General features: G+C 42.4%; 1 protein-coding gene across 1 annotated transcript in view; it reads right to left on the bottom strand.

Annotated features, from left to right (window-relative positions):
* The window catches only part of ADAMTS3 (ADAM metallopeptidase with thrombospondin type 1 motif 3), a 187,200-nt gene extending 168,138 nt beyond the window's left edge, over window positions 1–19,062 (bottom strand). Inside the window, 3 exon segments of the mRNA XM_073340380.1 lie at window positions 6,903–7,309; window positions 17,147–17,174; window positions 18,905–19,062. Coding sequence (XP_073196481.1) covers window positions 6,903–7,309; window positions 17,147–17,174; window positions 18,905–18,973 — 504 coding nt within the window. The 5' untranslated portion in view covers window positions 18,974–19,062.
* Between the last annotated feature and the right edge of the window lie 6,222 nt (window positions 19,063–25,284).

Raw genomic sequence — 25,284 nt, 5'->3', positions numbered from 1 at the left:
CTGGCAGGTGGCAGAGAGGGCTAAGAACAGGACTAACGGATAGCAGACCTGGGTTCTTCTCCCAGCTATTTAACTTAACCTTGTGCAAGTTCCCTCCAAAAGGTGTATATTTACTCCCCATGGTACCTACCTCATCGGGGTATAGCAGGTGCACAGTTTGCAAAGTGCTTGGACATCTTCCTCTGAAAGAAGCTATCTATGTGTAGGTTATCATCACACATGCCGATGTGACTGATGAGGATGTCAACGTTGGATGGCTTCACAAAAATACATTTTAAAGAGTTCTTTGGAAGAGAGACCCATAGAAACGTAGGACTGGCAGAGGTGATCTAGTCCACCCCACTGCACTGAGGCAGAACTAAGTATTATCTAGATACTGACAGGTGTTTGTCTAACCTGTTCTTAAAAACCTTCAATAAAGATATTCCACAGCAGCCATAGGTAATTTGTTCCAGTGCTTAACTACCCTGACAGTTAGGAAGTTTTTCCTACTGTCTGACCAAACTCTTCCTTGCTGCAATTTAAGCCCATTACTTCTTGTCCAGTCCTCAGTGGTTAAGGAGAACAACAACCTTTTGCATACTTGAAGACTATGTAATGTGTCATGTCCTCCGCCCCCGCCAGCTCCCCTGGTCTTCTCTTCTCCAGACTAAACAAATCCTTTTCTTTTTTTCCCCTCAAATCTTCCCTCATAGGTCATGTTTTCTAGACCTTTAATCATTTTTGTTGCTCTCCTCTGGACTTTCTCCAGTTTGTCCACATCGTTCTCAAAAAGTGTGGTTCCCAGAACCAGATACAATACTCTAGTTGAGGCCTTATCAGTGCTGAATAGAGCAGAAGAATTACTTCTCGTGTCTTGCTTTCAACATTCCTGCTAATACATCCCAGAATGATGTTTGCTTTTTTTTGCAACAGTATTACATTGTTGACACATATTTAGTTCATCATCCACTATAATATCACTTGGCATGCAAGTGGTAGGCATCTGTTCCAAGTGTAGGAGGCAGCAGGCCCAAAACAAAGTGAGAGAAGGACACCAAAAGCCAATAATCCAGGTCCCACTAAAGTCAATGGCAAATCTCCCACTGGCCTCAATGAGATCAGGATCTGGCCCAAAGAGAACAACAAGGAAGCAGCAAATACAAAATCTCAAGAAGAGGGAAGCTGGGGAAAACACATCTACATACATTTGTGGCTGCTCTATCCACAGGTTGCAGTTGGCCTTGAATGACAAAAGGAAGAAACCAAAACAAATGCAGGAGCCTCTTGTATTTGTCCATTCTCCCTCCCCCATCACCCCACACACTCCCTCAAAAGCATATTTAGGGTAAAAACATGAAGTTATCCATCAGCAACATGGCAGGACAATGGATTTCTCCAAGTATAATGGTTTGCATAAATCTTGGATGGAAGCTGCTAAATATTTAGAAGGCTCCTTTGTGCCAGATGTTAACATACTAAAGAAGCCTGCATGGATCTGTAGAGTGTATGTCACACGCTGGGGAGACTACAGGGGTGAGAGTAAAGAGCTCCAGACAAGCCAGGATGATGGTGACCCTAGGTATTTGCTTTAGTCAAAGTTTATTACAAAACAAACCATTAAAAACAGCAATTGAAAGTCCATTTTTAACAACTGATTTAAGTCATGATTAAAACATTTAAATCAATCTACCTTGATATTTCTACACTTAAAGTCTAGTGAATTCCATTACTTAGAAGCTTACACGCTTAGAAAGCTGTATTTAAAAAGCACAGGAGTTATTCAGCTATACTTTTTCCACCATGCAGATTAAAAACACTTATTACACCAGGCACAAATAAATACGAGAAACCTGTCTCCTGCAAATCTGCTTTGAACTGATTAAATTGCACCTTTTTGAAAGTCTTGCAATTATGTTCCAACTCTGTTGCACCATGTTTCTCCATCAGAGAATGATACTCTCTTAGCAAAAGATCCTACATGATCAGGTAAGGTTCCATCATTTTTGGATGGTTGGACCATTAAGGCTGCTGTAACTGCCCAATTTCTTAGAGTCAGACCTGTCAAATGTATAAAATGACCAATACAACCTCAGGGGCATATTTCGCGTTTAAAAGGAAGTGAACTTGTAACTACCATACTTACTAACATATGTTACAGTCAACATTTCATTTAGCCCAGAGGTGCGTTAAATATGTCCCCACAGGGGTAAGCCAGAGGTGAAGGTACACTTAACACAGTTCGACGGATCAGATCAGCTATGTCTAAATTAAGCATCTCCTGAACACTTATAGGGCCTGTTCTCTCTCTTCACAGACCAGAAAAGATGGGATAAACAGAAACAGAGGGGGATAGGAGTTATGGTGTCATTGCTGACCTGCAAAGAGAATAGAGAGAAGGGAACGCAGCAAGAATAAGGGAGTATGAACGTGTGATGGGAAATTATGTGTACTTGTCTTAGTAAATGTAGCTCTGGGAAACATTTCAGGCCTCGTTAAACCTATTCAGTAGTGCACCTTTGTTGTAACCCCATTTAATTAATTTCAGCTGGTTCTATCTTTAAATCTTTAGTAAAGCAAGGGAACTGAAAGAAAAAGTGAGGCAACACTTCTTCTAGAAATGGAGTTAACCTAGACTACAGTCAGCGCAACTGTAACTTATTGATCCAAGCTAGTTCGGGCTTTTCTGCTTTGCCCTTCTCCAGTGACAGAGATCACAGGCTTTGATTTCTCAGACTCACACAGCTGAGGGATGTTGTTATATTCAGCTGATTAATGTCAGCCTGGCAGAAGGATATAAAGTTTTCCCGTAATAGTCTTCCAAGTTTATCCCTTCTTCCCACTGCTCCTTCAACATTTCTGCTTTAAGGCAACTGAATTCTAAGTTAAGACCTCACTTTTCCAAACATTTTCCACTAAAGCTTGTCCCTGCAAAGGCAGACAGTGTTAGCTATGCTGAGGATCTGCAGGCCAAATTCTGCCCAGACTTGTACCCCCAGGCAACCCCACTAAATTCAATAGGGTGGCATGAGGTATAAATCAAGGCATAATGTGGCTCCATGCTACTATGCAAAATCAGAAAAGATTTACTTTGCACTGTGAAATCCCTTGGTGAGTAAAACACAGTTATAAGCTTTGTTGTAACTCTGACAACAGTATTTGACAAACTATGAATACTACAGTTTGTCACAGTGATTGAAGCAACATAGGGAATATATCGTCAAAATTGAAGGAAACTATGTTTCCAAAAACAAGGCCTCAGCCCTGCATTGTGTAGCAAAACTAGTGTTAGACAGTATTGTGGATCCATTTTCCCTCCTAAACACATCTCATTTCCTTTAAAATCACTCAGAAATTTCATTTTCATGTCAACAGGCTTTACAAGTTACAGATTCCTCATTAAATGCTCATATTTCATAGCACTAGCCAGCCAGTCACAAACCTAGAATTATAAAATATAACTTTCAAACATGGTCATAGAAAAAATGTGACAGCTTCTACTATTACTCAGGTGCTTTTTTTCTAAAATTACTGGTTATGCATGCACTTCTGGGAACCAATTAAAAAAAAAAAAAAAAAAAGGATTACCTTAAGAGACATTACATAGATTTGTACATAAGAATTTTCCTTGCAATGTTAAAAACAAACTGTTAATATCTTAATTATTTTATGCAATGATAGCCAAATAAACAGTTTTGTATTGAAAGAATTCTGATAATTTGTCAGGTTTTTTTAAAATGCAAATTCAGACATAGGAAAAGTCCAGAGGCAAAGTTCTGCTTTCAGTTCACCAGTGTAAATCCAGAGTTCTCTATACATTGATGTCAATGTAACAGAGCACAATTTGGCCACATTATTTTCTCAACAGCAATACAACCTTACTGCCAAGTATGAAACCTGGTAATAAGCCAATATAAATTCTAGTAATATATATACACAAGTACAATTTAATGAAATACAGAATGTGCCCAACTACCAGCAGGTATCTTACAATTTATGTTGAAGTTTTTATTAAAAACCTCCTTATTTCAGATTACTTACTCACAAAACAAAAATTTGCCAGGATTTTCATTGACTGGTAGCAAGCCAAGTATTCCATTCTAGCTACTCAAGATATCAAACTTACCTTATAAACTACACAGTCAGTGAATTGTTACCATAGTGATTAATTCCCCCCCTACCCCTCCCCAGGTGATAACTCCTTTCTGGAGGCCAGGGACTGGGAGTGGCAAAGCAGCTAAGATACCCAGAGATTCCCCTTACCCAGAGGGAATCCCTACGTAGCTGGTGAAGCCTGTTTTGTAGAGTAGAGCAAAACAGCTGGAGGGGAGGCCAGGATCTTGTCCCTGAGGGTTTAAATAGACAGCACAAGCAAATGAGGCAAGCTGAGTGGAACAGGAGCCAATACTGACAATAAGTTATCAAAATGGGGTGAGTGTCAAAAAAAGGGGTAACAACAAGGAAGCAGAGTAGAAATAGTTACTTTCACATGCTCTGTGCAGCACGTACCTCACATCAGAGATAAAATCCCCCTGTTCTATACTGAATTGGCAATGCCCTGCATTTTTTATACTATAAATTAGATTTTTTTTTATTATTAGTTACTAGTAATAAAAAAGTCCAAACACACAGAGATACATTTAATCAATTAATCCATACTTCACCGCCAGCTTTACCGGAATGTCACAAGCTAGGCCTTCAGGGCTTCATATTTCAGCTCTGTATTTGAAAGCTAAAAACTACTTTCTCAGTCAGATTTCAAACATGGGTTGAATACTATAGCTTGTAAGGCAGTGGTTCTCAAACTTTCGTATTGGTGACCCCTTTCACATAGCAAGCCTCTGTGTGCAAACCCCTTATAAATTAAAAACACTTTTTTACATATTTAACACCATTATAAATGTTGAAGGCAAAGTGGGGTTTGGGGTGGAGGCTGACAGCTTGCTACCCCCCATGTAATAACCTCGTGACCCCCTGCGGGGTCCTGACCACCAGTTTGAGAACCCCTGTTATAGGGCCTAATTTTAATCCCATTAAACTCTATAGCAAAATTCCACAGACTCCAATGGGAAAAGGATTTGGCCCTATATTCACAATGAGGAATTTTGCAGAGTTCACTCGAATTTCCCCACTCCTGAGGGATGAGTTTGGGAAGGAGGACTACACAAGCATCAGAACGTGGACTCCCTACTACATAGCTTCCCAGGATCCCAAAAGGTAGATACTGAGGGCAGCTGCTCGGTGTGGATCTCTGACCAGCCCCACCTTGGCAGGCCACTCACCCCTCTACAGGATCCCAGGGAAAGAGAGATGCAGGCACGTGGCCTGAGTTACTACTGCTCAAAGCCGTGGCACTTTAGGTGCAGTTATTCACTCCCCACCCTAGGTTACCTAGGGGGCTAAATACCATTTAGAGCATTTCTTCTTGGCCCATCTCCCCCCCAGAAAAACACATCATCAGCCTCCTAATTTTTCATTTAGGACCCCACGTTACCTGCCTTCCTCTGCTTATAGAAGTGGAGGTTAGCAAGGACAGGAACTACTCCATTCCAATTAACGCAACACTCAGCAAGGGCGTCTTTTCAGCAACACGTCTCTCTTTGCCTGTGCAGCCACACACCTAAATCTAACTCTGTCTAATCCAATGTACTGTCTTGAAGCGTTACCGATAACGCATAGCTCCCAGCCTCAGCAGCTCATTTAGAATGAGAGCACCATAGCCATGGCTTATATGAAGACACATACTGGGCTCAAAAATCTGCACGTTATCTTTGTAAATTGTGCGTACTATTACCAAACTGGATTTTAAAAAAAATAAAAAAAATAATTAAAAAAACCCACCAGCAAATCGATCATATCAGCTATAAACAAATGTCAATTATGAAGATTTCCTTTCTTTAAATTAACGAAAGTTCATTAAACCAGCGAGTGGTTTCCATGAAATAAACTAATGTACAACTTCACATTGCATTCCAGAAACAGAGGAGCATAGCTGGCTAGTACTTAAGGTAGAATGGGATCAAATCATTTACGCGTCTGGCATCCAAGATGGGAAGCTCTTTCAAAGAAGGGACATCTGTTGTTGCAGGCCTGCTCATACCATTTCTCTCTTGAAGAGCAGTATATAAAAGCTCTATATTAATCTTCCAGGAAGTTGCAATTATGTTTATGTTACTGCTTCTACTACTTAAAGAGTACAGTGCAAGTATTATTAGCTTTCTTTGACACATGAATTGAGTTAATGAACTGCATATGCAGTCACTATATGTCCAATCTTTATGTACGGCATCTGTGCACCAACCCAGTCTATCTTTACAGATAACGCTGCTGAATCTACACTGACATACTTTAGTCTAACATAATAACCAGACCAAAGTACCTTCCGAACACATCACCTATAAGTACTGTGATCCAACTGATGCTTTTAAAGTGTTAGAATAGTATAGAAAAAGAGGGGTCTATTTTTTTCCTAAAGAAACATGCCTGATTATTTTTAAACTGTCATTGTTATTTTGGGGGATCAGTCTGTGAATGTGCTGCACCTCAAAATATGCATAATAATATTGTACATAAACACATCTATTTATTTATATCGTTTGTAAGCTCACGGACTATAAAACTGCTAACGATAACTTTGTTACATTTATTTTCCCTGTTTGCAACAGATCACAAAAACCAAAATACCACACTAACAGGTTTGATTTGTATCTCTCCTACGATGTCAATAAGGGATAAGTCCTGCAGTGGAGGTATTCCAGCATGAGGCCCAATGACTCCACATAAAACAAGGGTGCAATTTCTAATGGGTTTAGAAAATGAAGTTAACCAAATTAGATCATAACTGTTGGATACTTAAACAGTAACTAAAGCTTTGTGGAAAAGGGATAAAGATCCAAACATATATGCCATGGAATAAATCTTACCAGACCATCACAGTTGCTAATAGCAACAGATGCTCCTGGGATATCAGTGATGTCTCCAACATATGCACAATTGGTCCACAGAGGCTCTTTTTTCCATATCCGCTCTGTTGTGCTTCTAGTCTGACTTTTGTTATCAGCCTCAGTTCCATTTCCAGTTTCCACAGCGTCTTCATACCATTCCACTACAGCCTCCGGAGCCACCAGATGGGTGTTAGGCTTCAGCCTGAGATGGAATTCCCTTCCAAAAGCTGTGATGTTAAAATACAGTTGTTTGGGGCTTTGGGATACATCCCTTGTTAATCTTCTTTGATGGCTTGCGGAGAGAATATTGGAGATGAAGCTTCCATCCGCACCAGTGCTGATCGGAGTCACTAGCCCATACAGCCTCGGTCTGATTTTTGGTAAATCTATCCAAAAAACAAACACACAAAAAAACCAAAATTGGAATGAGAGTATAAGAACAAGTTTGAAAAATGGAGAACAGATACGTAGTTACAGAATAGAAAACCACCAAAATAATGATGAGCAAAGAAATTCACTTACAGCTGTGTCATGGACTCATCCATTGTATGTAAGTATTGCGGATTCTTCCCAACCATGATTAGTATTATGCAGTAGACACCAGAAAACCAAGGAGATATAAAGTGAATAATGCACTTGAGGCCTAAATTCAGAGGCGATGTAAGTTCGAACCTTACGCACTAACTTAAGAGCCCTTAGTACTACTTACATTCACTCCACTGATGTATAAAGGAGTCTACCAGAGGGGCCAGAAGATATAAATTAAAGTAGGGTTGGAGGTATTTTAATTTACATCTATGAAATGGTTGTGCTTCCCACACCGGCCCAGAGAGAGAGCTGAAGTAGGCCAGCTGGGCCCAATCAGCCAATTCAGCTGCAAAGAGAGGGAGATTTAGGCTGTGTGGAAAGCACTATATTAGATGGGAGCTCACCTGTGAAGGAACAGACAGGGCTTCTATAAAGCCAGGAGGCTGGCAACACAGCAGAGAAGAAGCCTGCACTCTCTCTCTTCTTGAGGAAAGGGAGAAGGAAGAGGGGATAGGAACCCAGGTGGAAGAGTTTACCTAGTAGCCCCAGGAGAAACTACTGACTAGGAAGGCTCATGAAGGAGAAGCTTAAAGCAGCATGGTAGGAAGGAGTCCAAAAAACAGAGCAGTAGGTATGGTGAAGTCCCAGACCTTAACTGCTCACTGTAGGGCCCTGGACTAGAACCCAGGGTAGTGGGTGGGCCTGGGTTCCCTACCATCCACTGCAGAGTGGTATTGCTAGGTGCAGTGAACGGGAAGACTGCCCCACTCACTGTGGAATGACACAGCCAGGGGAACGGGCATGCAGACTGCCTGATGCAGCTGGTGCAGAAGGACTCTGAAAGACTCCCCCAGAAAGGGAAATCACAGGGTGAGCTGGCCAGAGGGCTGAGCCACGAAGCAGCCGTACCGCAACAGAAGGGAGGTGCCACCCAGTGGCGAACAGAGGACCCAATGACCAACTGCTTACAGCACTTGAGTTATGCCAACTTAGTTTCCCTTTTATAGAGATAGAATGGGTGTAAGCAGGCCTAGTTAGTGTAAGGGAATCTAATTTATGTCACCACCCTGTTTGACCTCAAAGTCAATCCTGAACTTCCTTCCTTTTGTGCCACAGTCAGGTCTTTACTGTTATTCTGACACAGCAATTTTAACCACAGAATTATTTCTCCCCCTGTAAATAAACATGAAGAGATCCAAACAGAAAGAGAAAATGTATTCGACAGAATATTGCCCATCATGTTATGTATTTAGAAAACAATTTCAGCCAAAGCTCAGGCTTACAGATATCAGTTGCAAGATTTCCACTGACTTCAATGCAACCAGAAGTTGGCCCTTTAAATGCATCATATTTACTCATCTTATTACATCACTTCAATTCTAAGCACAGAGATATTATTACAATGATCTGTATAAAAAGCCACAAATGTTTAGTACCTTCATGTGATAGGAAGGATGTTTAAACTAAAAAAAATAAATAAATAAAATTGAACATGGGCCCAGTTTTCAAAGTTGGTTGAACATATGAAGATATGCCAGGATAGGCACCTTGACTGTAAGGCTCTAGGGCCTAAATTAGGTAGGTGCAAATGTATGTGTCCAATTGCACATGACCCCCATATGATTTAGGCTTCATACATAGTGGAGACCAAAGGCCTGAATTTTTTCCATTTCAAAGTACTCAGGAGATTCCTTGCTCTTTATGTGTAAGTGCCAAAAATGAGTGAACACCTATTTGCTCGGATTCTCCTTTACAAAACCCCATGTGATTGTTCTACATGTGCATTAAACAAAGTAGTTTGTTTCCTTGCATGGCAGCTTCCCAAAGAAAGTGTCATGTTTTGTACTGTAACTCGGCATTCTCAGAAAACTGATTTATAGTGTAAAAATAAAACCCGAGGGATTCTTAGCTAGAGTCATCCCAGCAAATGCCACTGCAATGATTCAACATGTCACTGTATTAACACAGCCGAGCGGACGGGAATCCTATCGGCTCTGACATGTCCCTCTGTGGCTCTCCAATGGAGGTCTTTTTTACCCACTGACCTACTCTTTCCCTTCCTCCTCCTGAAACCTGAAGCAGGATATGGTAAAAGACACAGGAGAATGGAGAAGGTGAGAAAACCAACTTTGAGAGATGCTGGGCAAGATCCTGGACCCTGCTCCAGTGATAGGGCACCTGTAAAGCCAGCACATCCAACACCCTGTGAATTGTACCTCCATAGGAGGGATCCTCAGGTGGTGTAGGATCTGCTTTGGTGGCTCTGTGTCATCACTGTTCCCTGCCCTAGGCACAGGGGAGAAAGGAGGCATAATTAGGATGCCTCTATACATTGCTGAAACCCCCAGCTGCCTAGCTGTTGAGGCTGTGTAAATCAGCGTAGTCCTGGGGCAGATCTAACTTAGCCCAGGCATCTAGCAGGTAAGCATGTCCAGACTGGAGGAAGAGTAAAGGTGGGTTAAAGCCACTTTTGCCTACCTGCCCTCTATCTGCCACCACTGGTCAGAACAGAGGATTTGAGCCACAATTCCTACCTGATAAGCAGCAAAAGTAGCTGATCTGTAGGCTTTAAATTGGGTCCTAGATGCACATATTTGCAGGAGTGAATAGAATGCTCGAAGCGTGCCAGAATGACAGTCCATGAAATGTAAGTCCTCTGTGTGCTGTGTAACAGGTACAAGACAAGCAATGGCAGTGCATGCTACCCCATAGTTCCTCACCAGTCTCCTGGAAGAGCCACTTAGTTGGGAGAGGGCAACTTTTTTCCTCCCTTCCCATGCAGTCCATCTTCTAGGAGACTGGCAACAAACTTGCTTTTTAGTGGTATATGGATAGCGGTCTCGTAGGAAGTTAACTGTTAAAGGACAGCTATGATTTATTTCAAATAACCACCTAATGGCCAACCATCCTGAACTTAAGCCTCATGTGGACTATGGCTAAGTTACCCAAGGGAGGGTCTCTGTTTCTTTACTTCCCACCATATTTCCTCAACCAGGATATACTGGGGCCTGCTATTTCTCCACTTTATACTGATTTTACACCAGTGTAACACCACTTAAGTCAGTGGCGTTAACTCTCAATTTACACTAAGCATCACTGAGAGGAGAATCAGGCTATTAGATGTCCAGGTCTCTTCCTGTGCTGGTAGAAGGAATGGCATTCCCTGTGCAAGGGCAATGATTCTGGACCAAACTGCTGCAGGATATGAGTCTGAGCATAAATCTTACCACCTATGGAGCATGCTGTGAGGCACACTTGGCTCAAGGCAGAATTTCCTCAAATGATCATGTAATAAAGACAGCCAATGCAAAAAGAATTAACCAGTCCCGATTCCTATAAAGTGGGTGTTGGGGGGAGGGGGGGTAGAGGGCAGTGCTACCTTCTTGGTAGCATTTGATATATCTTTACTATTGAGTGGCTCAGATACCGATGTGTGCGCCACAGAAATACCTCTAAATAAACATACTTAATTAAACGCATTAAAACTTATCCATTCTCAACCTAAAACAGATTTGAATGTATGACAGAGGTAAAAGGCTCTCGTATCCAATATCAATCCACTGAATAATCCAGAACCTATTTATGCAGACTACCCAGTACTGATAATGTAATTGGAAAATTCTCAATTGCTACATTCAACTATTTCTCCTAATTATAATCTATTTCTTACCCTCTAAAAAACCCTCCACAACCCTATCATGGTAAAACACAATCCTGGCTTCAGAACACAGGCTGCGATATACAGTTTGGCATCTTCACCCCTTTCCACCACTCCAAAGATTGAAATAGTGCCCCTTCTATGACACTTACTGTCGCTGACAGCTTCACGTCTCAGAACACTAACCCATTCCCCACAGTTGGGATTACCTAGTTTTGCAGCCGAGTTGATTCTGCATTAAATTTCCTCAATTTCTAACGGATATTACTAACAGTAGAGGCAGTCAGGAAAAATAATGTACTAATAGCTGGTGTATGGAAATGGAAATTTGTCAAGCATGTTCTGGAAATGTTGCAGTCAAGGTTAGTGAACATACCCCCTAGTCATTCATACCATTCATTGTGCTGAAAACTACTATGCATACCACAATTAAAATTACCAACTCACAGTGGGATCTTTCCTGAAGGAGGCATTCACTCTCACCCATAATCAATACAGTCACATCAGCATTAAAAATGCTTTTAAACATTATGCGTACCATTTTAGGGCCTGATCCTGTAATCCTTACCTCATGCAGGACTCCCATTTAAAAATCACTGGGAATTTTATGTAAGGATCAAAAAATTTTATCCTGAGAGTTAGAGATGGAACCAAATCAAAACTCCAGATTCCACTTTTTCCTGAGAGTATTTGTTTGCTTTTTGGAGTAAGCAGGGAATAGGAAGCAAAGAAGTTCAAATCTGAACACATCCAAGTTTTGTCACTGGGCCCAAACAAAACTCTCAATCCTAATATCCCCCAAATTTCAGTGGGGCTAAATATCCAGATCCAAATTTCACATTTTAGGACCATTTCTACTTAAAATTCACTTACAGATCAGTAAAACACAGGTGATTTCTTACTTTTACCCACAACAGAATATGTGTATTTTTCACACAAGCAGACATCCAAAATGCACAAATGACAGCCTGACAAGCAAAGCCTGAATTTGCAGCACATCTGAGAAGTTACTTTGTACTTTTTATGGTAATGTTCCCAGATTTCAGTTTGTGGGGGCAAGCAAATTGCAGTCATTAATAATGAGAACAGCCAGCTGACCACAAGGAGGTGGGCATGAAGGGTGGGAAGAGACATATTAAAGTTTTTGCCATCAGCAGAGGACTTTCCAAGGTCTGTAAATGTTGAACTGGAAAAGGAAGTCTCATTTGTTCAAAGGCAATCAAAATTAAATGTGACAAGCTTAAATACTGAAGAGAGCCAAACTCTTCCACTGACTTCAGTCATCTTTTTTTGTAGACTACAGTTTATGGAAATGCTATTCCATCTGTAGGGGTTATTTTTTTCAGATTCTCCATTTTCAAAGCTGCACTGTTTTGCTAATTCCAAGTCTTACTAATAATCAGTGAAAAGCATGAGGAGAAAGAGGTGAATTTTATGTTCAAAATTGTTCATTTATAAAAATATCACATTCTTTTATTAAGCGTTCCAAAACACAGTCAGGTAAAAGATGCATCTGTAAGAAAAATATATTCATAATATTTTTTTAAATCTAAACAATATTAAAGCATTAGCACGTCTGAACCACACAAGTTGACGTTATTTACCTTATTAGAACGAACGATAATTAAGATTCAAATGTCCTACACTTTCTTTGCACAACTGCATTTGAAAGAGGAATTGTTTCATTATGGGAGATTTTTTTCTTTTAATAGAATGTATTGGCCAAATTTTGGAACCTGGGGAAAGTAAAGCACCAAATACACAGATAAGTCAACTTATTTAGGTGCTTATTTTCTGAAATGCTGAATGCCTACAAATTCTACTGAAGGCAATGAGTATTTTGCACCTCTGGAAATCAGGACAAGTTATTTAGATGTCTAATTAAAGGTAGCCAGTTTGTAAAGTTTTTGGTTTAATATTTCAGAAGTTTTTCTTTGCTAATTATTACCAGTAAATAAGTATTTAAACAAGGGCTTCTATCCTCCAACTTGAATCTGCACTGAGGTTGTAGGGCCACGGTCTGCCACCTGAGTAGTATCTGACTACTTGAGTCCCTTCACTGATTACTTTGAGCAGTTGTACAGTGTATTTAGTGCCAGTCAGGGTGGCAGAATCTAGCTCATAGTGATGAATTAATCATAGCATGACAGCAAGTTATAGCTTCTCTGCAGGATGAAATACAATAGCTACCATGTAATATTCCAAGGCAGAAGTAGCAGCTTGGAAACCTGCAGGGATATGACATGACATCTGTATTACTTTTACCACAAAGGTATGGCTCCTTTGCTTCCACCATAACTACTGTTTGTTACATACTATCTAAGCTGACAGTATCCAATACTGGAGAAGGTAGTTATTTGGTCATTTCATCAGTAAACACACTATACCCACATCATATGAGAAGGATAGTGGTAACAAAACTTGGATTCGTGTAGAATAGATACCCTCCAAGCTGAAAGGACCAGCGTAGCACATTATCAGCTTATTGGGCACAAAGGGGCATACCATTTTGCATACTGTAATATATCTAGGGTGGGAGCATCCAGAGCCAATTTTTCAAGGGAAAAACTGGGAATGAGTGTTAAGAATTCTTACACTTTCAGAGGAAGTAAATGCTTAACTCCTAATACATCTGTCACTTTTATCATGGTAGAACAGAGACTGTGATAAGCCTTATAAAGGGCAGAGGCAAAACTGCTCCAGTCATTTAGCAAAAGTATTTCTCAACACTGAGAAGGGTAATGATACAATCCAAACTAGGGACTCAATCTTACTGCCCTTGCCTGTGTTAAGTATTGAGAGCCCTAAGAAGTTAGGAAGCAATTTTGGTTGCTCTCTTCTGAGCAGTCCAGCCAATTCAGAACCATCACATACATGCTTCAGAGGGAGCTGTATCTGGCACTTTTTGGCCAGAAGCAAGGTCTGAGTGAGTGGAAGCAGAAGATGGAATAAGAAAGGTACCCTCAGGAGTCCCAAATGGGTCGGACATCAGTAGGAGCTGTGGTTGTTTAAGCACTTCTAAAAAAAATCAAATTCAAGTTTTCTCAAGCAGGGTAAACAAAAACTGAGGCTCTCCAGTTTAGTGGCTAGTGAATTATTGCCCTCAATGACTCCATTTCCTGTACTGTGAACTTGACCCAGTGCTATTAGCAACTCAAGTATTCCTTTCCTGAGTGGCCATACAGGATGCTCTCTGGTATTTTCACAGTTCCTGTAGCATGACAGACCCTTTGCATCACTCCAGTGAAACTGTTTTATGCAGATAAGACGACAAGCTGTTCACTCTCTCCAAAGGCAGCCTGCCAGTGTCATTTCAGAGTTGGAAACCAAAGCATCCTTCAAGTGGTAGCAAGAACAGCACTGTCAGCTCACAGCACGCACACATTGTGGAATTCTGGAGCACACAGAATGGAGAAGCTGCACCAAATCAAGTTCCGAAACCGTCTCACAAGAATGCTTTTCTAATTCCAACATCTGAAAAGTCATATCATTCACAATAAGATTTCTGCTTGACAATTATTGTGCACCTGCTCATTGAATTAAGTTATGTAGTAATTTAATACATTACTTTAGTGCAGTTCACTGTGTTTATACATTCTGTGTGGGTGTATTTAAAAAAAAAAAAACCTACACAATTAAACTCATCTTAAATGACCACTCAGGGTACAAGCAAAGATCAGCTGCTTAATAGAGGCAGCCATAGACTAAAGGTCAAAGAAAAGTGTACAGGAAGCTGCAAGAGGATACTTGAAAGTGGTTGCTACCTACTTGGAGACGGTTCTAAGACAGATTCCACTGTACGTATTTCACAGCAAAAACAATCAGATTTCACAGGACCAAAGACATTTTAAAAATAATGGTTTAAAAATGCCCTTTCAGTACAAATTAGGGCAAAAACCAGCACCAGATATGTTTTAAATGCAAAAGTGTTTCTCCACCAAGACACTATCTATTCAGGAAAATGCAGTAGGTAAAGCAAGTCACTTACAATCGTGTTTGGTAAGCCTCCTCAAAAGCAGAAGATCTGAGAAGCTTATGGGCCAAATCTACCTGCCCAAGAAAGAGTCACAGAGGAGCCTGAAGGCAATGAAGTCAATGTAGTTCTACTATGCAGGAGACAGTAGGCTGCAGTGAGCTCTCACAAGATGTCAAGCACTATGCAGCTATGCTCAACAGGAGCCCCAGCCACACCACTGTGAAAATAGGCTGGGGTACAGGCGCAGACTGTGAGTAGGACCAGAGTCAACCCTTGGGTATGGCAAATTGAGGCAACCGCTCTGGGCCCCACGCTTCAGAAGCCCCGCAGGCCAGTGCTGTTGGCTGAAGCAGTTAGTCCCGGAAGGGACGGGTCGGTTCCAGAGGTGACGGATTCGTCACTTCCACTCCAAGCCCCACACCCACCTAGGGATGGCCTTGAGTAGGACCAGTGACTCCGCAATAGATTACTAAGGAAGCAATACAGCAACTGCACAGGCTCCTATTACCACCTCAGGATTAAAAGGAGAATTCTATCCTGATCTATCCCCTATGGAGCACACAGCTCAGTTATGCCCAGCTATGCACAGAGACACACATTTGCCCCATGTATGCAAGATTGTATCCCTAGCCTCTGTGGGTGTCTCAAGAACATTCTCAAACCGTGGCAACTGAGACATGAAAAAGACAAAATAAAGAGAGAGAGAAAAGATCTATTTTCCAGGATAAGGATTTTTTTTCCTGAAGTACGATATAATTTCTAAGAGCAGCATTTCCATATAGCTTATGGTTACTGAAATGCAAAAACAATCCAAACTGCATAGAAACAACCAAAAACAAAACACAAGGTCAGCACACAGTTGGAAAAAAAAAGGGTTTGCCAATTAAACATAAACCCACACAAGTGCCTCATTTCCCATTACTCAGAGGTAGTATCAGAAATTAACCTCAACACATTAGAATTCAGTGCCAGAATTAAAATTAAGAGAAAGACCTCCACAACTCAGGAAAATGCTTGAACTTGCTTTCAGAACACCTGGCATATGCTGGAAGGTTAAAACTTCAAATTGGGAGATTTTGCTGGGGTGGAAGCATTACTCTCCTATATAGCGACCTTTCATTTGAGAGTTTCAAAGCACTGTAACAAACATTAAGTAAGCCTCATAACATCCCACGGAAGTATTATAAACACCCTTTTCACAGATGGGTAAATGGAGGAATGCATACGGTTACACTCCCCAGGTCAAATACTAACCCAAGAAGAGAATCCAAGAGACCAGACACCTATTCCTATATTCTGCTAGCTAGAACACATTCCCTTCCATAAAGATAGAGGACCAAATTCTCAGCTGGCACAGCTGTACTGAAATCGATGGAACTGCTCCCATTTGCACCAGCACAGTATTTGTTCCAGAATTTCCAGTCTCTTCTTTTCACCACTATCCCTTGAGAAATGCAGTAGTTCAAAAACAAAGTGATTTAAATTTGTAATAGAGATGGCAAGGTTTTAAAGTGACCAATGGATACTGAGGGAGAAACCTTTTCTTCAGGTCCCTTATTCACCCTGTATTCCACACTGTCATCATAACAAAATATGTCTTGCTAAAAAAAAAAAACGTTAAATGCTTACACACGATATCAAGACTGTCCAAAAACATGTTTTGCCCTTCCCAAAACTGAGTAAGTATTGCTTCCTTTTTTCAGGAAAGTACTCAGACAAAAAGAATCCCACATATCTGATTTACCATGAGATTTGAACGGCCAGTTTAACCGTGCTCCAGTTTTTAACTTTTGTTGGTTTTGTTCTTTTAAAAAGGAAAGCGTAGATTTTGTTGAAGTGTGAGGGTGAAAATGAGAGGGCATAAAGACAAATTACATTACTGCAGATCTATACATTTCTGCTGGAAGGAAGAATCTATGGTTCAAGTGTGAAAATGTTGTTAGTCTGCACATGCACTAACAGTGTCTTCTTCAAGAAAAGAAGTTTAAATAAACTGACTTATTGAGCTTATTTACTTCACTTTCCTTTTCGGGGGAAAAGCAAAACAAAAACGATTCTTACCTATTTGGATCGTTCCTTCTTTACCAGCCTGCAGAGGGGAAAAAAAAAAACACACACACACACAAAACTGTTAGTTTAATTATTATGTGCTGTGTTACTTACTGCAAAATTTGTGTTTCTGGAAAGTGGAAAATCACTTGGTTTGTACTGCACTGTTGGTAGATTTCTGCTTTTGGTTTTCTGAGGTGGCGTTTTTCCCTAACTGAATAACCAGCTGTTCCCACCAATATACGAATAGACTCCATAATAAGTTTAACATAAATAGAGCAGCTAAGAAGTCCTAATTCTGAATGAACCATTCTATAAATTGTGACACTGTGCCAAAAAATAATTCCAGTGGCCAAAGAAAGGCCTTAAAATGAATTAACGCTATGATTCCTGAAGAGTGGGCGTGTGAAGGAATAATCGGGCATATATGGTGACAGTTTTGATACCAGGGAAACCAAGGAAAGCAAACTACCCTTCCCTACATACAGGCAGTTAGGCATCAAGCTGAATAGCTCATGCAAAGAGATGGGAGAGCTACATACACAGGATTCAGACAGAGCAGCCTGCTGCACCCTGCTGGAGTCAATGACAAAACTCCCAGCTGGCTGCGGGATAGGACTCAAGGTAGCTGCTGCCAGACTAAGGACTCATTCAAGTTTGTGGTTTACCTTGCTGGGGACAGAAAAGGGGACACTAAACTCTGCAAAAAGAAGGGGGTGGGGAGGGCAGCGGAGAGACATGCTCAGAAAGGGAAAAGCCAGGAAACGCTCCCACCACTCCTCCCCCCCCCCATCTGTCAAAGCAAACTTTGCAGCAAAAGGATTGTGCAAGCAATTCCCTTTTGACACGTGCATAATGGATCGCTCTCCCTTTAAGCCGAATGATTTCCTCCGCAGCCCACGCGTTTCCTCACTGGCATGAGAGAGACCAGAAGACAATTACAAGCACCTTGAAAAGAAAAGCCCGCTTTGAATGGATTTCTTAAAGGATCAGAATGAAAGGGGGAGAGAGAGTAGTTTGAGCATTGGCCTGCTAAACCCAGGGTTGTGAGTTCAATCCTTGAGGGGGCCATTTAGGGAGATTGGCCCTGCTTTGAGCAGGGGGTTGGACTAGATGACCTCCTGAGGTCCCTTCCAACCCTGATAGTCTATGATTCTATGAACAAGAGAGCAAGCTTCCAGATTCATTCATGATTCCACATGCCCCGGGGACAGAGGGACGGTGAGAGCTAAGCAAACGAACAGATTTCAGAGTAGCAGCCGTCTTAGTCTGTACTCGCAAAAAGAAAAAAAGGAGGACTTGTGGCACCTTAGAGACTAACCAATTTATTTGAGCCTAAGCTTTCCTGAGCTACAGCTCACTTAAGTCTTCTCTCTCTCTGCTGAGATTATTAATCACCGGAGAGACTAATCACGGTTTACGTTATGGGGGAAGCGCCTAGCTTCGGTAGCAATCATTCCTCTGAGATCAAGCCACTTAACAGTCAGTCCATTGAAGAAAACGCGATGGAACCAACCCCAGCGTTAGCAGGGGTCGGTGGATGTAGGTGAAAATAAAGGAAGGCACTGCTGCTCCGCGGCACGGCGATCTAACCGGAGGGAGCAGCCCGGCAGCAACCATCCCTCCCCGAGCCAGCCCTGGAGCGGTTAGCCCCTACGGGCCAATGCCTACGGACCAGCCACCCGAGCTCTGCCCCCCTCCGCCGCTACAGAAGCCGGCGGCATCAACCTGGCGGACAAAGCGGGGGGGGGGGGCGATGTAGCCGCTTACCTGTTCCTCGGCGGAAGTCCTCACCTCTCCCAGGGAGGCTGCAACGAACAGCAGGGGCAGGAGAAGCATCACGAGTCCCGAGCCCTCCCGAGAACGAACGACCCGCGCTCCGCCACGCCGCACGCGCCCTCCCCCCGCAGAGCCCCGGGCAAGTCCCCGGGCTGGCAGCGGACAGGCGCTCGGAGCGCTCCCGGGGGCGCCCGCCCAGCCGCCGCCGCCGCCGCTGCTCCAGCCCGCGGGGCCCGGCCCCGTCTCGGCTCCCTCCGGCCGGGGGCCGCTGGGCTGCCAGGAGCCGGGGCAGGGAGAGTCGCTGCGCGGCCGCCCGTCGCTCGCCGAGCCCTGCCTGAGCCGCTCGCCTGGCGACCTGCGGGGCTGATAAAGCCGCCTGCCCCAGCCCGCCGCGGGGCTCCTCCCCTGTGCGCGCCACCCACGTCAGGGGCTCCCCTGGCGCGGGGCCGGCCGGCCGGCCGGCCGCCGCCTCCCCGGGCTGCCGGCGCCGGCTCCGCTGCAGGTTCCCCCCCCCAGCCAGCCAGCCAGGCCGGCCGCCCCTGCCCCGGCTCTCCGGCGGGCCCTGGGGCAGCAGGCAGCAGCCCGGGCGCCCGCCTCTGGAGGGAGAGGCTGTCGGGCCCGATCCCGCACACGCTTCTGGGCGCGCTTCCCTGCTGCGCCGGGCGGGGTGGGGGGGGGGGGGGCAGGAGCCGGGTCCTGTGCTGCCCCACCCCTGCCCCACCGCCTGTTCGCTGGGGGGCTGCAGCCCTCACAAACCAATACGCGGAAGGGAGATTGCGCTTAAAACCAACAGAGCAACAAATAAAATGCAAACGCGGCAAAGAGTCCTGTGGCCGCTTGTAGACTAGCAGACGTATCGGAGCATAGGCTTTGGTGGGTGAATACCCACTTTGCCGGATGCATGTCCGCACTGATCAACCCCAGAGCATCTCCCCTACTCTGTATTTAATGACATGGACCCATGAACGTGTATAAGCAGTTATTTGATTGGTCTGGCACTCCTACCCTAGGGGATATTTTTTATTCGTATTGTTTTGTCACTTACCTAGCCCTTTCCTTACTTTCAGCGAAGTAATAACTCCACAAAGCAAACAGCCTTCAGGCTGTTTAGCATATGGGCCCCCGTCTCTTCCATGCTCTGATGCCCTTTCAGGGCTTTTTCTTTTCTTTTTTTTCCTTTTTGTTTTACCCTGCAAAGATCTATACATCTGCTTAACTTTATGCACGGTAGGCAGTCTTGTTGAATTCAAGGGAATTCTACTGTATTGTGAGTCTTATGGAAGGTGACTTCTATTGAACTCTCAGGCTGCAAAGTTAGGCATGTGCATATGTGTTTGCAGGCTCAGAGTCTAGTTCCCAGTCTGGTAGGTACAAGGGTCCACTTGCACAGGATTGGGGCCTTAAAGGGGTAGACTCTTTCGCAACAATCGCTGTTGTGTTCGGTACGCTTGACCTTTATAGTTGCCTGGAAAATGCCATGCATTTAGAATCACAGAATATCAGGGTTGGAAGGGACCTCAAAAGGTCATCTAGTCCAAGCCCCTGCTCAAGCAGGACCAAAGCAGCACTTGCCCCTATACAACACCAACACATTGATTGATAATGTATGCAAGCAGGTGCATCTCAAAAGCAAAAAGATCTACTCCACAGAGGTAACTCTGAACGAGAGACAGGGATAGAAGTCATCCCATAAGTGGCTCAGCAATAGTCAGAGAGGGATGAATTCCACAAGAGTCAGGATTATTCAACCTGCTCACCCACCTTCTGCATTTTAAACATTGTGTGTATAAACATACCACCAAGGGATCTTATCACCATTTCTTGATCCTGCACAGAAGAGGGAAAGACTGACATGTCTTTAATAGAGCGGGTCAAAATTTGTCTTTATTTTCATGAAAAGTTTTAATTAAAATTAGTGATTTTTTTAAACAAAAATTGTCTTGAAAAATGTTTAGGTGTTCAATAAATCCCCCATGACCCCAAAAGTGGTGGTGAGGGGTGGGATTGCTGAAAGCAAAACAAAAAAATTAGTCTGACCAACACTTTTGGACAAAAAAAAATCAGTTTTTCAGTATTTGGAGATTTTGATGAAAACCAGATAAAGTTAATTTAAAATAGAGAAATGTCCATTTTGAGATAAGACATCTTTGTTGAAAAAATACTTTGAATTAAATAATTCAACCAGATCTATTTTTTTTTAATTTTTTTACTATCTTTCAGGAGTATATGCTCAGAGAATGGGCTGGGTTTTTGTTTATCATCTATTTACTTTAGTGTGTATTTGGAAGAGTTGAAATAAAAATGTTAGATTCCAGGTAGTCTCATCATCATACTGTTGTGTTACATTCTTTGGTATTAAGTCCTGTTTACTGTTCATATGATGTTTTAATTATACAAACTAACTGCTTACTACTGGCCTTGATTTAGCAACAACTCCCATGCAGGCAGATCCTCATGCCTGTTTGGAGACCCAATGAAGTCAGCGCATGGGGCTCATGGCTAGATTGGAACCATGGTAAGTCTAACAGGTACCATGCAGGTGAACCCCTACAAGATGGGGCCCTAACTCTATTAAACCATCACATTTACTTTAAAAATGAAATGTTGGCTGCAACTTCAGTTCTGCTCAACCCAAGCTGCTTTAACACCAGCAGTTAAGATACTTTAGGACTATTGTCTATGCTTAAGCCCCTTTGTTTTCAGGTTAAGCTGATTTTTACTGAAAAAATTCTGGGTTTTACAAAAGGTATAATTTCCCCCCCCCCAATTTACATCCTACTTTTGTATCATTCAAATATATAAAAAATAACTTATTGTAATACATATACCTCATGCAATGTATTGTATTATCCTAATAAAATACATTGCATGAGGTATATGTATTACAATAATAGTCTGTGTGTACATGCAAAGCTGCCTGTTGACATAAGACTATGGATTAGTGTGTCTAGAAGATACACACAACAGGCATGCCCACAAGCTCTGAAGCGCATGCACATCTGAACGTACTGATGAATCTTACGCCCACCATGTACACATTTCAAGCTGTTAGCAGATAATGGTTTAAAGATCTGACATTAAAATGGGAAGAAAATGAAAATCTGTGTCAGAATAGGTTTCAGAACACAAGGAGATATTCAAAAGTTTAAAAAAGAGAAACAGGAGAAAAAGATGAAGTTGAGTGTATGCGCTGAAATGGTGTGGCCCAATTACAAAAATGTAAATATTTATAGGCTAAGAGTTCTAAGTCTGCAACAATAAACTGTTTATTCAAACGAAAAGTTTTATCTGGGGATTAGAGATGTATTGTTTTCTTAAACTCAGGAGGTGTCATTGTGTTCTGAGTTCCGTTTTAGTTCTGCAGTAAACCACACTGAATTCCATTCATCAAAGTATTAATCTACTGAACACTTTTCCCTGTCCTTCCATTCACCAAAATAAACTCCAATATTTACCCAGAAAAATTATTAATAGTTTTTCCTCCGATTTTCACCTGTTTCTGTTGTTGTAGTAATCGACCCTGATATATTCCCGGGAAAAAATAAAATAAAAACTGAAAAGGAAGGGCCCTGTTTCTGCTGTAACTCTAACATACGGACGATCACACCTCTCAATCCCTAGTCTTTTTTTTTTTAAGTGACATCTTTGCTAATCCAGACTCCAGCGAGAAACTGCTGAATTGGAATTCATTTGCAAATTGGATACTATTAATTTAGGCTTAAATAGAGACTGGGAGTGGCTAAGTCATTATGCAAGGTAGCCTATTTCCCCTTGTTTTTTCCTACCCCCCCCCCCCGCCCCCGACATTCTGGTTAAACTTGTATTTATGCTGGAAATGGCCCACCTTGATTATCATACACATTGTAAGGAGAGCAATCACTTTAGATAAGCTATTACCAGCAGGAGAGTGGGGTGGGAGGAGGTATTGTTTCATGGTCTCTGTGTATATAATGTCTTCTGCAGTTTCCACAGTATGCATCCGATGAAGTGAGCTGTAGCTCACGAAAGCTTATGCTCAGATAAATTGGTTAGTCTCTAAGGTGCCACAGGTACTCCTTTTCTTTTTGTTTCTACAGAGCAGCCCTGGCAGATTTCTACTTTTTCAGGGAATTATTTACTGAATATTATAAAGCTGTAATTAAACAAAGCATGCCTGCCCCATCACAAATTCAGATGGTAGCTTCCTCCCCCCGCAAACCGTATTACTTCTTTTCAAAGAGAAAATAGTAAACAATGGGATACCTTTGTGGGCCAACAAATAATTTAGGATACACAGACTTTATACTGCTGCAATACAATTCTTTTCTGCATACTGTCGTTCATACAAAACAAAAACAACAGCCACTAATTATAGTCTACACATACTGATTCAATACAATTGTATATTACACAATTATTCTGCCCTACCACTCAAAGGTGATGGGACAAGTAGCGTGGCCACATTTTCTGTATATCCTCTCTAAATATGAGTACACATGTGCAACCTTAATTCAGCCTCCTCATGCATATGCATTATGATACAGTCTTTAATTACATAATCATATACTTTTTCCTACAGGACCCCTACCTTATCCAGTGCACTGAAGGGATGGTACTCAGTTAATGAGCAGTTATTCAATATTTTGTTTTCCCCTCATTCTTCAGCTGGTGGCCCCAGGCCTTATTTACTGCACGCTATTCAAACCCTGCTCTGAAGAAAGAATTATTAATTTCCCCATAGGCTTTTGTATGGCACACACTACTTCGGTATTCGAGCTTTGGAAACAATTTTCACAACATCCCTTGAGATGAGGGGGTGTTATTACCCCCATTTTAAGATGGGGAACCAACCCACAGAGATTATGGTCAAAAATAACCACTAATTTTGGGTACTCAATAGGCAGCCCCTACACCCTGATTTTTCAGAATAATTAGCTTTCGTTAGCACTTTATTTATTGGAAGCCAGCTTCCAGCGACTTCAGTAGCAGCTATGAGTGCTCAGCACTTCTTCAAATCAGACCCCAGGCAGGGACAGAATCCTGTTCCCCAGGCCAGCATTCAGTTACCTTAACCATAAGATTATTTTCTTTTCCTGCAATCCCCTGCCTCATTCATTACACACATTCCAACACCGAACTGTGCTGTGAACGTCTATCCACACACATGCCCCATTCAGTTCACTTCCTCGCCCTCATGTCCTGCCCCAACAACAAGTGGTGGGACCTGTTGCCACTTAAACAGGGCGAGGAACCCTGGTGGACCAGTCTATTCCACACCCTGCCAGGGATATTAGCTGATGGCTCCTCTGAAGAGCTGTGAGCACAGACATGCACCTGGCACGGTTCACGAACTCCCAACACCTGTCCCTTTGGTGGTAAGAGGGAGACCCATGCACATCTACACAGGGTACATCAGGTTGCAACCCTTCTTCTGGCTTGTCAAGGTTCCTCCCCCACTCTGAACTCTAGGGTACAGATATGGGGACCTGCATGAAAACCTCCTAAGCTTACTTTTACCAGCTTAGGTTAAAACTTCCCCAAGGTACAAATTAATTTTATCCTTTGTCCTTGGAATATCCACTGCCACCACCAAACTCTAACTGGGTTTACTGGGAAACGTACTTTGGACACGTCTTTCCCCCCCAAAATCCTCCCAACCCTAGTACCCCACTTCCTGGAAAAGGTTTGGTAAAAATCCTCACCAATTTTCATAGGTGACCACAGACCCAAACCCTTGGATCTGAGAACAATGAAAAAAGCATTCAGTTTTCTTACAAGAAGACTTAATAGAAATAGAAGTAAATAGAAGTAAAGAAATCACCTCTGTAAAATCAGGATGGTAGATACCTTACAGGGTAATTAGATTCAAAACATAGAGAATCCCTCTAGGCAAAACCTTAAGTTACAAAAAAAGACACACAGACAGAAATAGTCATTCTATTCAGCACAGTTCTTTTCTCAGCCATTTAAAGAAATCATAATCTAACACATACCTCGCTAGATTACTTACTAAAAGTTCTAAGACTCCATTCCTGTTCTATCCCCGGCAAAAGCAGCGTACCGACAGACACAGACCCTTTGTTTCTCTCCCTCCTCCCAGCTTTTGAAAGTATCTTGTCTCCTCATTGGTCATTTTGGTCAGGTGCCAGCGAGGTTACCTTTAGCTTCTTAACCCTTTACAGGTGAGAGGATTTTTCCTCTGGCCAGGAGGGATTTTAAAGGGGTTTACCCTTCCCTTTATATTTATGACATGGCTCCTCCAGAATCTTGTACTGAGGTTCTGGCTGCACTTCTCCCCACATCTCCAGACCTATTCACACACCATCTGTGGCTCCATAAAGTCACAGGAACTCCTCATCTATCTCCTCCTGGTGCTGGTTAAGATGGCCATC

This window comes from Lepidochelys kempii, chromosome 4 (assembly GCF_965140265.1).
Source record: "Lepidochelys kempii isolate rLepKem1 chromosome 4, rLepKem1.hap2, whole genome shotgun sequence".
Taxonomy (NCBI): domain Eukaryota; kingdom Metazoa; phylum Chordata; order Testudines; family Cheloniidae; genus Lepidochelys; species Lepidochelys kempii.
Note: the sequence above shows the minus strand (reverse complement) of the source record. Positions and strands in the feature narration are given on the sequence as shown.